Source organism: Poromitra crassiceps (genome assembly GCF_964638095.1).
Source record: "Poromitra crassiceps genome assembly, chromosome: 21".
NCBI lineage: Eukaryota > Metazoa > Chordata > Actinopteri > Beryciformes > Melamphaidae > Poromitra > Poromitra crassiceps.
In genome coordinates, this window is record NC_139638.1 from 2504837 (window position 1) to 2518862 (window position 14026).

At 41.5% G+C, this 14026-nt stretch overlaps 1 protein-coding gene across 1 annotated transcript in view; it reads left to right on the forward strand.

Moving 5' to 3' along the window:
- The window catches only part of LOC310795695 (uncharacterized protein), a gene marked incomplete at both ends in the record, with an annotated part of 37681 nt that overhangs the window by 7462 nt on the left and 16193 nt on the right, over positions 1-14026 (forward strand). The window contains 7 exons of the mRNA XM_083657763.1: positions 1811-1918; positions 2086-2200; positions 2520-2706; positions 2843-3046; positions 8343-8555; positions 11087-11252; positions 13166-13267. Of these exons, the coding sequence (XP_083513889.1) occupies positions 1811-1918; positions 2086-2200; positions 2520-2706; positions 2843-3046; positions 8343-8555; positions 11087-11252; positions 13166-13267 (1095 nt within the window). The remainder of the gene's footprint in view (positions 1-1810; positions 1919-2085; positions 2201-2519; positions 2707-2842; positions 3047-8342; positions 8556-11086; positions 11253-13165; positions 13268-14026) is intronic.

Sequence of the window (14026 nt, forward strand, 5' to 3'; positions counted from 1 at the left end):
ACTGGCAACACATAACATACATTAATCAATACAACTACCTTAAAACAGACCCCAGCCTATAACTAATGTCCCCCACTGAGCCATTTTTTTCACATTTGTCTTAAATCTGCTTAAGTTACTCACTAATTTGATCTCTGTTGGTAAGCTGTTCCAGAGTACTGCAGCAGAGTAGACAAAAGAGTCCCTGTATACGTGCAAGTTGTACTTTGCTGGTACAATGTCAGTGGGGCTCCCTCTAGTGGAGTATGTGTGTGTGTCTTTAACCATTTTAAAAATAATCGCTAAAATAACTTGGGACTTCTCCATACACTGTCCTGTGTACCTGGCACAACTGTAACTGCTTCACCCTGTCTTCCACCTTGAGCCATTTGAGACTCTTGAAGTGAAAGGGCTCCAGGTGGGTGCGGGGGGGGTAGCTTTAATATGACTCTGACTAGCTTATTTTGTGACGTCTACAGTTTCTTCTTCAGGGATTCTGGGACACTGTTGAACCAGGAGGTGCAAGCATAATCGTACAGACACTGTATTATAGCGCCTGCAAGTGTTTGCATGGTTTCTTGATTGAGGTATTTAGCTAGTCTGGCCATGAATCTGATCCTGCTGTTGATCTTGGCGAGGACTTTCAGCGCCATACTCTCTCCTGATAGAGTGTTGTCCAGAATACAACCTAAATAATTAACTGAGTGTTTAGCAGAGATCTGTGTGTCTCCTACTTTTACTGCAAAGCCAGGGGATCTCCCTAATTTAATTTTGGTCCACCCTTGTCTTTGTTGGTTGACTTACTTAAGGTTGACTTACGGGTTGTCCACATTTGCTGAAAATCTCCACTAGGGTCGCCCTCGCTCTACGGAACTGCACGCTTGTAGGCAGGCTCAGATATGTGTTCTTCGCAGGCACCAGATTGGACGAACAACAGTGTTCTGATTGGACGAACAGCCTCTGAACACCACCTTGAAGCGGGGGAAACATGGCAGCAAATTTGAAACTTTCTCTTCCTATATGAAAACCACTCAGCGAAATGTGTTTCTAATCGCATCTGATGCCTGCAATAGGCCATACTGTTTGTGTCAAACTCAAGGCCCGGGAGCCAAATCCAGCCTGGCCCACGAGAGCTAGCAAAGAATACAATTTGCACAATACAATTCTAATTCTGTTTGCCATTACTTTTCCTATAATTCTGCTTTCAGAGCTAGTTAATAATTAATAATTATAAAGTTATTACTAAAAACCAATAATACATATGTAATATAATAACAAGTAGGCTAGATGCATTTATATCGTGTTACATTTACAACCGGCCCTTCGAGGGCAACCATGATGCTGATGTGGCCCGGCATGAAATTGAGTTTGACACCCCTGCATTAAAAGATCAGATACGAGTTCAGGAGGCGGGGGAGGCATAGGGCACGGACCTCATTTGCATCAAGTATCTGGCTCGATACGTTATGCAAATGAGCAGGTGGGCGGGGCACGCTCCTGGCTCCACAATGGTTTGCACGGCTGCCTCCAATACACATGAATGGGACAAGTGGATAAGCATGCTTGAGATCGGTGTGCATGCACGACTCAGATTGGACAGCGACTCAGATTGGGTAGTGAGCTTGCACACTACTAGGCTACTACTGTCATTTTACCCTTCACAACTCACCTGTTCAAAATGGCTTTTAATGTCTGACTTTCTCTTCCTCCTGCCTCATGATGCTATCTGCACGCCCCTCCTATAATAATAATAATTGATTTTATTTATGAAGCGATTTTAAATGACCCGAAGACGCTATTGACTTTGCTTCTTGTTCTGTTCTGAAACAAGAGTCTCACACCGCACAACAAAGGCCTGTTCAAGAGAGCCATCTCCCAGAGCGGGGTCGCCCTCTGTCCCTGGGCCATCAACCACAACCCCCGTCGGTTCGCAGAGGAGGTATAAGGAATCCCATGATTTGTGTAATTTTGTTGGTGTGATTTTGTAATGCTTTTAGCACTCTTTTTTTATATACTGTAAGGAGCTGCAATTTAAAGCCTACCTGTAACTTGAGGACATGTAAACAATTAGCCACAATGTGAACCCAGCTTGCATTCTCGCTCCAGGTTGCCCTGAAGGTCAACTGCCCCACAGATGACAAGATGGCTGCCTGTTTGAAGATGACTGATCCTGTGCTGCTTGCCAAAGCTGGTGGCGTCAGTGCGTCCAGCTCACCCGATAGTAAGTAACCTGTAGCCTTTTAAACATGTATCTTTTGGACCTTTGGGACAATAAAGTTAATCTTATCTTATCTTATCTTATCTTTAGTAGACACTCTCAGCTGTGCATAAACTACAGGTTCCTTTTAAAATATAAAAATGTGAAATGATCAGTTATCGTATCCTATCGGCCATGAGAAGCAGGTAGCCTAATTATCGTCAGAAAAAAATCCATATCGTGCATCCCCAGCTACTCAAAATTGTAATGCTATACACATATACCGCGTATGTATATTGAAGAAAATAAGGCTACAAAGTGTGTGACTATCTGTCCCCATCAGGTCCCGTTATATGGAATCTGGCCCTGTCTCCTGTGGTCGACGGGGACTTCCTTCCTGATGAGCCAGAGAAGCTGTTCCACAATGCTGCTGAAATTGACTACATGGCTGGTATTAACGACATGGACGGACACCTCTTCACAGGCTTGGACATCCCCTCCATCAACAAGCCCCTGCAAGACACCCCTGTGTGAGTAAAGCCATTTAATTAGCTCACAGTGCGAACCATAACTGACAATTAGGCAAATAATGTTCCCATGAACAACATACATTTGTGAGAACTATGATGCAACAAACATTTTCAAGCCACCTGTTCCTCACTACAGTGACGATGTGAAAAGGCTTCTGCGTTCATACACCAAGGAAAAGGGCCAGGCTGGTGTGGACAACGCTATCTCCACATACACCTCAAACTGGGGCACAAATCCCAGCCAGGAGACCATTAAGAAAACCATTGTGGAGATTGGAACAGACTACATCTTTCTGGTTCCTACACAGGCTGCCCTCTACCTTCATGCTGCCAATGCCACGTGAGAACAACATTACTGATACTGCTGATATAATAATATAATAACTCTATGCATGTTTATGTTTATGTTTATTTGCACATAATTCATATACAAAATACAGTAATCATTTAAAGACTAAATGAACCCAACGGAACCCAAGTGGCGCGTGGGTCTGAGTTACGTTTCAGACTGAAAACATAACTTGTCTGAGATGACAGGTTGAGAGACGGGCCATAGTAGCATGTCGATGATTTTATTTGACAATTCTGGGGACCGGATTTGGCCATGGCCAATCCTGGCGTGTTCCGCCCCCAAATCGAGTGGGCTCTAACACGCTACGCGAGTTAGCGCCGCAGGCAGCCAGCTGCCTTTGTGTGGTGCCGAGCGGAGAGTGCAGCCTGCCCGCCTGGAATCTCCGAGGGGCCGGTGTCTGAATTCGGCCTTAACTACGTTAATTAACATTATCCTGGAATGCGATTTTAATGAGCCAGTTACATTTCTTTGCATTCTTAGACATTACTGTTTGCTTTATTTTGTATGTTACATACAATTGGCCAATAATAATAATAATAATAATGATTGGATTTATATAGCGCTTTTCTAGACACCCAAAGCGCTTCACAGGAATCATTATTCATTCACACCATTCGTACCAGTGGTGGTAAGCTACGGGTGATGTAGCCACAGCTGCCCTGGGGAAGACTGACGGAAGCGTGGCAGCCATTTCGCGCCTACGGCCCCTCCGACCACCACCAACATTCATAGACATTCATACCCATTCAAGTCATTAGTTAGTTTATGGGTTAGGAATTCTGCCAGGTTACAAACACTAGGCGCCATTTTCTTCTTCATTTGGAGGAGAAAATTCTCCTGAAATGAAGATTGATTGACAGCTGCCATGTTGTGATAAGATTGGTTGAAATCGGGTAGAAATTTGGTAGTACTATGGGATGTCAGCAAACTGTAGATTATTGTTATGAATGAAATCTTGAAAATTTACTTTTGATGTGAAAAAGTGTGAAAAACTAAAGAAATTGTATTTTTGTGATTTTTTTGGCATACATTATTAAATAGGTGCACTGAATACCCAGGTATTTGAACTAAAATAAAAGAAAAATCATTTTTGGGTTCAGCTCGTCTTTAAAAATTAGAAAATTGTGCAGGAGAGGTTAGAAGCAAAAAATGGCTTATAAAGGTATCTCCCCCATATCAATATCAACAATTCTAATTTAAAAAGGAAAGAAAAATAAAATAAAAAAGGAAGAACGAAGAAAAAAAATATTGGATAATAATACAGTTTCAAGACTAAGCAGTAAAATTGACAAAATCTCAAACTTACAAGGATTCTACACAACACAAATTAAGAAGCACAACAAATGGGGAAAAATTACCGTAGAGTCCTTTTCAGATGTTTCTTGGATGATGATAATGTAGATGTCCTCTGTAGTTCAATGAATGTTGGTTAAGGGAAGTCCAACAAAACGAAAGATGAAAGTCCTTAGTAGAGTGTCTTGTGGAATATGAGTGTATGTCTGAAGAAACTTTTAAAAAAAATCAGAAAAATGCGAGGTAAATCATGAGTTAGGTGTACACATTTTTTTATATATATTTTCCCCCCGCTTTTTTATCCCATTTTTATCCCTCATTAGTGCTCATTTTAATTTATTTATCCTGGTTGCTGCTCCACCCTCTGCCGATCTGGGGAAAGCTGAAACTGGCTCCATGCTTCCTCCGAGACATGGGCAGTAGCCAGCCACTTCTTTTCCGTGCCCCCCTAGGTGTACATGTTAATGTATTTATACATGAATACACAAGTCTGATATATGTTAACATAAAAAATTGTCAGAAGTTTGTATTTACTGAAGAGAGGAGCAGAGGAGCATGTGTGGATTCTCAGTTTTTCCCTATCATCAAATGGCAGACAAATCACATTAGAGATATCCAGAGAAGCAGGATTAATGCCATCAGGAGTCTACGGCCTGTATCTCCCAGCTGTTTGGAGACAGTCTGGTCTCAGATCTCAGTCTTTGGTCTGTATGTCCCAGCTGTTTGGGGACATATTGCCAGTGGTCAGCTGTCCATACAGGATGTCTTTTGGCAGCCTCCCGTCCTCCATGAGTCGGACATCCCCCAGCCATCGAAGGCGGTGTTGACTCAGCAGAGAGTACATGATTGGAATTTTGGCATGTTGTATGATGTCATTGTGTAGGATACGGTCCTGCCAGCTAATTTCGAGGATGCGTTTGAGGCACCACGTGGAAGGTGTTTAGCCGGCGCTCTTGTCTCATATAGGTGGTCCAGGGTTCACTTCCATAGAGTAGGGTGCTGAGAACTGACTAGGTGCTGACATCTTGTTATTGTCCACAGATGTTGGTCTTCTTCAGGCTTATAGTGAGTCTGAACTGCTTGCAAGCATCAGCAAAGAGATCTCACACAGTCTCTGGAGGGCATTGTCCGCGAATAGCATCTCCCTGATGAGCACTGCCCTCACCTTGGTCTTGGTGCACAGTCATGCCAGGTTAAGCAGCTTCCCGTCAGACCTGGTGTGTAGATAGATAACATTCGTGGACAAGTCAAAGGCATAGGACAGGAGCAAGGACAAGCATCTTCCGAATAGGGTTGGTGCCAGGATGCAGCCCTGCTTGACACCACTGTTGATGGGAAATGATTCTGAGGAGGATCCATCATATAGAACTGTTTACTTCATCAGCATGGAAGGAGATAACCATGCTGCAGAGATTTTGCAGGCAGACGATCTTCTTGAGAAGTTTGAATAGGCCCTTCCTGCTGACCAGGTCAAAGTCCTTGGTGAGGTCTATGAACACCATCGTCCTCACAGCAGCTGGCCTTGCTGTCTGTTCTTCTCCTTGAGCTAGCAGAGGGAGAAGATCATGTCAATTGTTGACCTGCCTGATCTGAAGCTGCATTGGGATGAATAATAATGAGTGTTTCAATGACTTCTGGCTAGAGCTGATGCAAAATAACGTACGCCTGGGATGGAATGTTCTAACAAGGTTCAAGCACGTTTAATAAATACTTGAAGCAGGGGTCCTCTTCCACACTACATGGGCACATAGCCAATGAATTGTAAATGCCATTTGCTTCTGTATGGCCTGTCTGTTTTTGCATCTAGAGGCTGCTTAAAAGCAGTAGGGATAAGTGGTTGGGACCCCTGTATTTATCTCGGGTGATTGGCACATCTCGGTGATGCCTTCGAATATGTGTTAGCATGTTCAATGTATTTTCTAGGCCTGTCAAACGATTCATTTTCTTAATCGCAATTAATCGCATCTTTGTATCGCATGTTTAAAATGCTATTATTTTGCATTGCAAAGCATTTTTAATTAGATATTAATAATTCTAAGTAAGTAAAGTAAAGTCCCACTGATTGTCACACAATGTGTGAAATTTGTTCTCCGCATTTGACCCATCCCCTGGGGAAGCGGTGAGCGGCAGCGTGCGCCGCGCTCGGGAATCACATGGTGATCTAACCCCCCAATTCCAACCCTTTCATGCTGAGTGCCAAGCAGGGAGGCAATGGGTCCCATTTTTATAGTCTTTGGTATGACTCGGCCGGGGATCGAACTTACGACCTCCCAGTCTCAGGGCGGACACTCAGACCACAAGGCCACTGAGCAGTGTGTCGTGATTGGGAATCAAATGAATGCAAATAAATGTACTTGAATCTTGAATTTTAGATTTATTTTCAATTCAATAGAAGTGCAATGTAGACAAGAGGTCACAAAATGTCTACAAAATGCATCTTGAATAGAAAATAAATGCACAATAATTGTAAACCCTCCAGAACGCTCCAGAACCGATACTTCCGGTGGCGGCGCTGTGGAGCAGTCGAAACCCAAAATGACACAGCCGAAGAAGGCTGTATCTGAGCTAGAAACTTTGGCACTTCCATGTGAATAATGGCTCGGTATTGGAAACTGTGTATTGATAACGTGTATATCGCGTGAAGCCATTGGAGCCGACCTCCCAGTGGTTAGAGGACCCGCGCATCCGAGACTCTGAAGGAAGAATGAGTGATGAGTCTCGCGCTAGCTAACTGGCTGCTAGCTGGCCGCTAGCTACTTTAGGTGATCGCTCGCCTCAAACTCGATGTACTTCGGTGATATTTTAATTCCGTTTTACACAAGGTGCAAACTACGGCTCTTGACTTATCCACTGTGCCATTTGGGAAGTAAAACGAGCCATTTAAAAGCGTATTGCTGTCGTTCTCTTCCATGCCTGCCTGCACAAACAGGAGACAGGAAACCGAACGGCTTGACTACAAGTACGGGTGCGACGAAGGGACAAAATAGCGGCATGCGATTAACGCGATTAAAAAAAATAACGCGTTATGATCGGCGCGCGTTAAAGGAGAATTTCGGTTTTTTACACCACGGTCCTCATTTCCAGCTTAAAATATTATGTTTTACTGTGTTGATGTTAGCTTAGCTTCTAGCTATTAGCTAAGTAATTATCTTTACAACCATAATGAACCGTGATCTGACAGAAAAAGTGTAATTTAGAGAGCGTGTGCAGCATGCCCCGCACTCGCCGCAGGCTCTCGTTATAGCCTGTTTGAGGAGACTACTCGGAGCTAAAATCTTCCGTGGGCATCCGAATGAAGCCAAACTATTTCGGTGAGTAAAACATAATATTTTAAGCTGGAAATGAGGACCGTGGTGTAAAAAACCGAAATTCTCCTTTAACGATTAACGCGCGATTAACGCGTTAACACTGACAGCCCTAGTATTTTCGCACGCATATCCTACAACTGTTGAATAATGCAGATCCACCATCCTCATCTGATCCACCACTCGCTCTCCATTGCTGTCGAAATTCCCCACATAGCTGATTTGTACTTTATTAATCCTTTATTAAGTACTTTATTAATGTATTAAATGCTAACTGTTGTTGGCTTACAGCATAAGGTTTCCGGGTGGAACTCGCACTTGTGAAAGTTGGTTCTGCATTACATTCAACAACCTTTTGCACATACCACATATTCCCTGTAGGACTGCATGCACCAAACCATAACGTCTGACATGACGGTTCGGGACCAATACACATAGGCTACCGTTACACCCATAATGGCTACAGAGTTAACTGTATCCACAAGCACCTAAACATATCTTTTCAATGAGCAAGTCTAGAATGCCTACCAGGCTGAGGCTACATGTCTGACTCCCAACAACATTTGTCTCATTCTGTTTTTTTCTTTATTTAAATGGAGATTCTCATCCCTGCTTTTTATCACTATTTCCAGTCTTTGATGAGCTCACAATCACATCATCTCTGTTCTCTCCCTGCCCTGCCAAAGATCTGGCCGTAGTACCTACTCCTATCTTCTCTCTGAGCCGAACCGTATGGGAGTTCTGGGCATGCCCTACCCCAGGTGGATGGGAGCTGACCACGCCGATGACCTGCAGTACATGTTTGGAAAGCCCTTCACCACTCCTCTGGCATACTGGCCAAGTCACCGAGACCTCGCCGGCTACATGATTGCCTACTGGACCAACTTCGCCAGAACCGGGTATAATGCTGCTGCTTGCTGCAGTCTTTAATGTTCCATATTGTGTAAAACAGGATTTCCCCTACCTCTTTGATTATAAAGGAATTGGATGTGATATCTAAACATTGGGAAAGTATAAAAATACACAGTAGGCCTATACTAAATCCACACAATCCATATTAGAAAACCAAGCCTTTTGGACTTCCATAACTTTGTGACATCGCAAAGGTTCACAGGTTCACTCAGGGGCGAATTTTCCACTGGGGACAGGGGGGACATGTCCCCCCCACTTTTCAAAACCTTGATTCTGTCCCCCCCCCCCCCCACTTTTTAAACTGAAAAAATCGTGGGTAAACTGAAAAAATCATGCTCAATACGCTACTGTTTGACCAGCCATCATATTATGGCTGAGAATGTTAATTGAGTTGCTAATTATAAGCTAAAGGCTACTCCAAAAGATTGCCACGGATTTCCTCGTCTGTAAAAAGTGCCATCTCCAGACCCTGAATGCATTTCTAATGGCGCTCTGTATGGAAATTCCCCTTTCCAAGCCATCTCTGAAGGCAGCACTCACAGTATTGTAACAGCAAATTTAACTTTTGTACTAATATTATTCAGTTTGTCGAGTTATTTTTCTGTGACAAGTATCATCCAAATGTTAATTTAATATGAGATATTCCTCTAAATCTGGCTAAAAACGTTACAACTTTTTTGCCAGCCCCTGCCCCTCTAACATTCTCTGCACGTCCCTGCTGCTGTATAAAGGGTTAGGGGAAGAGAGGAAGTGAACATGGTAAGCAGTGAACATGGTTGAATTTAAAATAAAGCACACGAATAATAATAATAATAATAATGATAATAATAATACAACCAACGTGATTTCAATATGGCTCTGGCTTTCACATCAGTATTGTTCTATGTCTTGTTCATGTCACCTGCTTTTATATCAGAGCTCTGATGAGTTGGAGGAGGTGGTGTCTAAAAGGCATGTATTTAGAGGTGTGTGTAGTTCTTCATAGATCTAGCCTCTTAATCCTTACTTCAGAGTGCACCAAATTGATGCATTTTACTTTAAAATGTAAAAAGAAATCTTCCGGGGGGGCATGCCCCCGGACCCCCCTAGAGGGTTGGTGCTACACTTTTTATTGTGTCCCCCCCACTTGTGAAACTAGAGCCGTTTTCCCACATGCGTACCGGAAAATTACCTGTAAGTCAATATCGGACATTTCCCTGAATTTCCCTTCACACCTTCACGCTCGCAAGTGGGAATCTAGCAGCGAATTTGCCTGTATGTTGGGGGGCGGGGGGAGGGGGGAGCTTATTTGGGGGGTCGGCAAAACTCCCCTCTCTGCTCGAGAGAGGCCAGTCCTTCTGCACTTGGCAGCAGCCACACAGGACAGACACAGCGAGAATGGCAGAGGCTTGCAAGCTGCTCAACGCTTGTATGTATGTAGAGAAAGCAAATGCACGAAGCGAAATGTGGAAGTAGTTTGCTTTGATGTGCGCGAATGATTAGATGATGCATGCTGGAAGTGAACGTTAAGCAACGTGTGTACACCTCGCCCAGAGAAGGACCGGTGTCGCGGAAAATGACTGCACCCGTTTCTCACTTGCATCCGCTATAGCGCATACCGCTCTTCTGACTGGTTCGAAACTGGTGAAATGTCCGCGACGACGGGGTCGCGCTTATACCGGGAAACAACTTTCCCACATGAAGGCATTAGACCACGTTCCGGTCATTTTGCGGTACAAAGCGCATGTGGGAAAAGGGCTTAGGTATTCGCCCTTGGGTTCACTCATAATTTTTGCGAGAAATAATAGACAAACAACAACAATAAAAAGTCATCCCCCACCCCACCCCCCCCAAAAAAGCAGTTGAGAGGTTGTCATTCTTTATTTATTTATTTATTTATTTATTTATTTATTTATTTCAGGGACAGTGCGACATTAATGAACATTTGCATGTAAATGTGCCGGATTATAGCCTTAGCTAATTTCCATCCGTAGTCCCTCGACAGGTGAGGTACAAAAAAGTTTAAAAAGAAGAAATAGAAAAATTTGTGCATACATAGGGCATACATAACTGACAGGGGTACAATGTAAGTGACACATACATACATATAAGGTAGAAAGGAGAGGAGACATACATATTCACGATGGAGGCATTTGACTTTGCAATTCAAGTGGGCACATACAGACCTTCAGTTCCGGTATGTAATACAAATAAAACAAAAACAGGAAACATTAGGGACATTGACCAAGGTGGACATAGAGTTAGAGTTAGAGTTTTACTGCAGCTGCCGCTCTGTGATGTCTCATGTGTCACTCTTGGAATGGTTAGCCAATCAGCACAGAGGGTTGTTAATATTAATGAGCCTTAAAGACACAGTAACAGAAACAGCCTGTTACAGTTATATGCCATGAAACTGTAAGATGATTTTGGCAATAGATATTCAGATTCAAATATTCAGATCTGAACAGAGTGGCAGAGCTTCCCATACTTGTCTTTATTCAAGGCCCAGACAATAATTGCTTTAATTTTCTTTCCACAGAGACCCCAACAAAGGAGAGAAAGTGCCCACTACCTGGCCTAAATTCACCAGTACTGGACACCAGTACCTGGATATCAACGCCAAGATGAACAAGAACTCTGTGAAACAGAAGATGAGGATGCGTTATGTCCATTTCTGGACCAGCATCCTGCCCAGCCTTCCCACTGTCATCTAAAAATAAAGAGCTTGTGCCCTGTGCATAAGCTCTGTAGACCTGAACTATGCTTCAAATACATCATGTCAGAATTGGGTCACCGGAAAAATAAATTGATGAATACTACATGATATTTAATTTTATTTGTATGCACCACATACTCACACTATATCAGTAAATTATAATTCTATACTTTACTAAATTATAATTCTATAAAATAAACTCAGTGATATGAGTCAGCAGGTATGAAAAAGAAAATACCAGTGTACAACATAGCTAGCAAGCAAAAGCCCTGACCCACTGTGGATTTGTTTATGAATGAATGAATGAATTAATATTTTATTTTCGTGTCAGGACAATTACATGACCCATCCCAAATGGGATTATCGGACACATCAACATTCAATATCTAACAAAACATAACATTACGGTATGTTACCCAACCAGAAGCTTCCAGTGCAGCCCAAATTAGAGCAACAGAGTATATACAATAGGGGTGTCACGATACACTCAGTTCACGATACGATACGTATCACGATACTGGGTTCACGATAACGATACGATACGATACGATTTTAACAATATTTTTTTAAACTTGAATAATGACAATATATGACTGGAAAAGTAGTATTTTATTTGAAATGCACAAATACAAAACATGCTGTTATTACAATAACAACTAGAAAAAACATGAGATTGGAGATAAGGCTTATCTTGAAATAGAATGAGTTACACCGTCACTTAGATTTACTTTGAACTAAAAGGTTTCTCAGCAGTATAAATTCTCATTATGCATCTTCAGTTTTTCTTCAAACTCAAACAACAAGACTTTTCTTAATCTATTTTTTATGCATCTTCAGGTTTTCCTGTCAAGTAAACAGTTTTGCCAGAAACTCAATTGAATGGTTTCTCTCCTGTATAACTTCTCATGTGTCTCTTCAGAGACTTGTTCAACTGAACTACTTTCCACACATTGAACTTCAACAAACAAAGACGTTTCTTAGTCTATTTTTTAAGATTTTTTTTTTTTTTTTTTTTTTTTTTTTTTCGATATGAGATTTCATCTCAACGATACATATCGTGACGTTTTACTATCGCGAAATTTCGTGGGACGATATATTGTGACACCCCTAATATACATGCAGACATAATATGCCTATACATATACATTCATACATACCTGCACATAGAATACAAAAAAATATATATATATATATAATTTATCAGTTATACGTCAACCTTCTCCTCCTGTCCCATGCTTTAGAAAGAAATTCAGAGAATGCAAAAATATTATCAAAAAGAAATTCGAGTAGAACTCCGTTCTCACTATCATATTTAGCTCAGGAGTATGGACTCTTTTAATAAAAATAAAAAAAAGTGTTTTTTATTCTAGGCGAGAATCAACCACTGTGTTTGAGCTGGTGTTACTCAGGGTCAGTAACACATAGAGTCATTCTGACACTTGGAACAGAAACTTCAAAGTCTTACCTTTCAAAAAAGGTCAGGCAGTTGTCTGTAACCCTAGTGGTTCAGCCACAGTAAGCATTTTTGTTTGGGTATGTCGTTTTCACCATTTTCTTCAGAAATAGGTGGCTTTAGAATATGTTTAATTGGCACACTGAATAAATTAACTTAATTCTAACTTTTTTTCTAAAGTATTGAATCCTAACAACATAAGATACAAAAATACGTCTATAATAATAATAAGTATTTTCAATACTTCATTGCCATGTCAATGCACTTGATAGGAATTTGTCTCAGTGTAGCTCGTAGAAACAGACAGAGAAACTTCAAGTATCAAACAGCTCATGCTGTTCCTGAGGCTAAGGTGGGAGCACGAGGTGGTTAAATATTGATTACAACAGCAGGTCCAGAGGGTGTGCTGGTCAGATGCTGCAGTATGGGAGGGCTCTCCTGTATAAAAGTCTGCTAGTAATCAACATAGCTTCCACAGTTCGACCATGATGGAGAAACTGGGAATTTTGGTGGCTGTTGCCCTGTTTCTGGAGACTGTCTCTGCATCATCTGTAAGTGTGTCATTTTTACAGTCATACTGTATGAAGAGTTAATTTCTGAAAAGCTCTGTATGCAATCTGGAAAACAATCATCTGACCAAGTCCTACAGTAGAAGATAATGCTTATGATGTATAAGAGATGCTTACAAGTTAGTTGCTACACTTATACACTATAGTAAATATATATATAATGCTATAATTTGTTCTTATTTTGAGTCATCAAACATTTTGTAAAAGTAGGTGTCATTAAAATAGACAGGGACCATGCATAACTTTAAAAACCAATAAGAGCACCTTAAAATCAATTCTAAAATCAACCGGCAGCCAGTGTAATGATTTTAAAACAGGAGTAATATGATCACATTTCTTAGTGTTTGCGAGTATTCTGGCTGCTGCATTTTGAACCAATCTCAATTTATTAATAACTTTTTTTGGAACACCAGTTACCAGTAAGTAGAGCAGACGACTAGACGACTTGTTGCAAATGCATGGGTTAATCTTTCAGCATCATCCCGGGAAAGAAAATGCTTAACTTTTGCAATGTTCTTCAGGTGGTAAAATGCTGTTTTTGTCACATTTCTAATGTGCACATCAAAGTTTAAGACGCTGTCAAATAATATATAAGTATGTGTGATTGAACCTATTGAATCTATTAAATCTGTGTCAAATTTTAGAGGTACCTATGTAATTGAAAACTAGTTCCATGCAAATTTGTTGGTATATTACCACACCAAGTCATGTGACCTACAAAAAGTACAAAAACAGGAATTT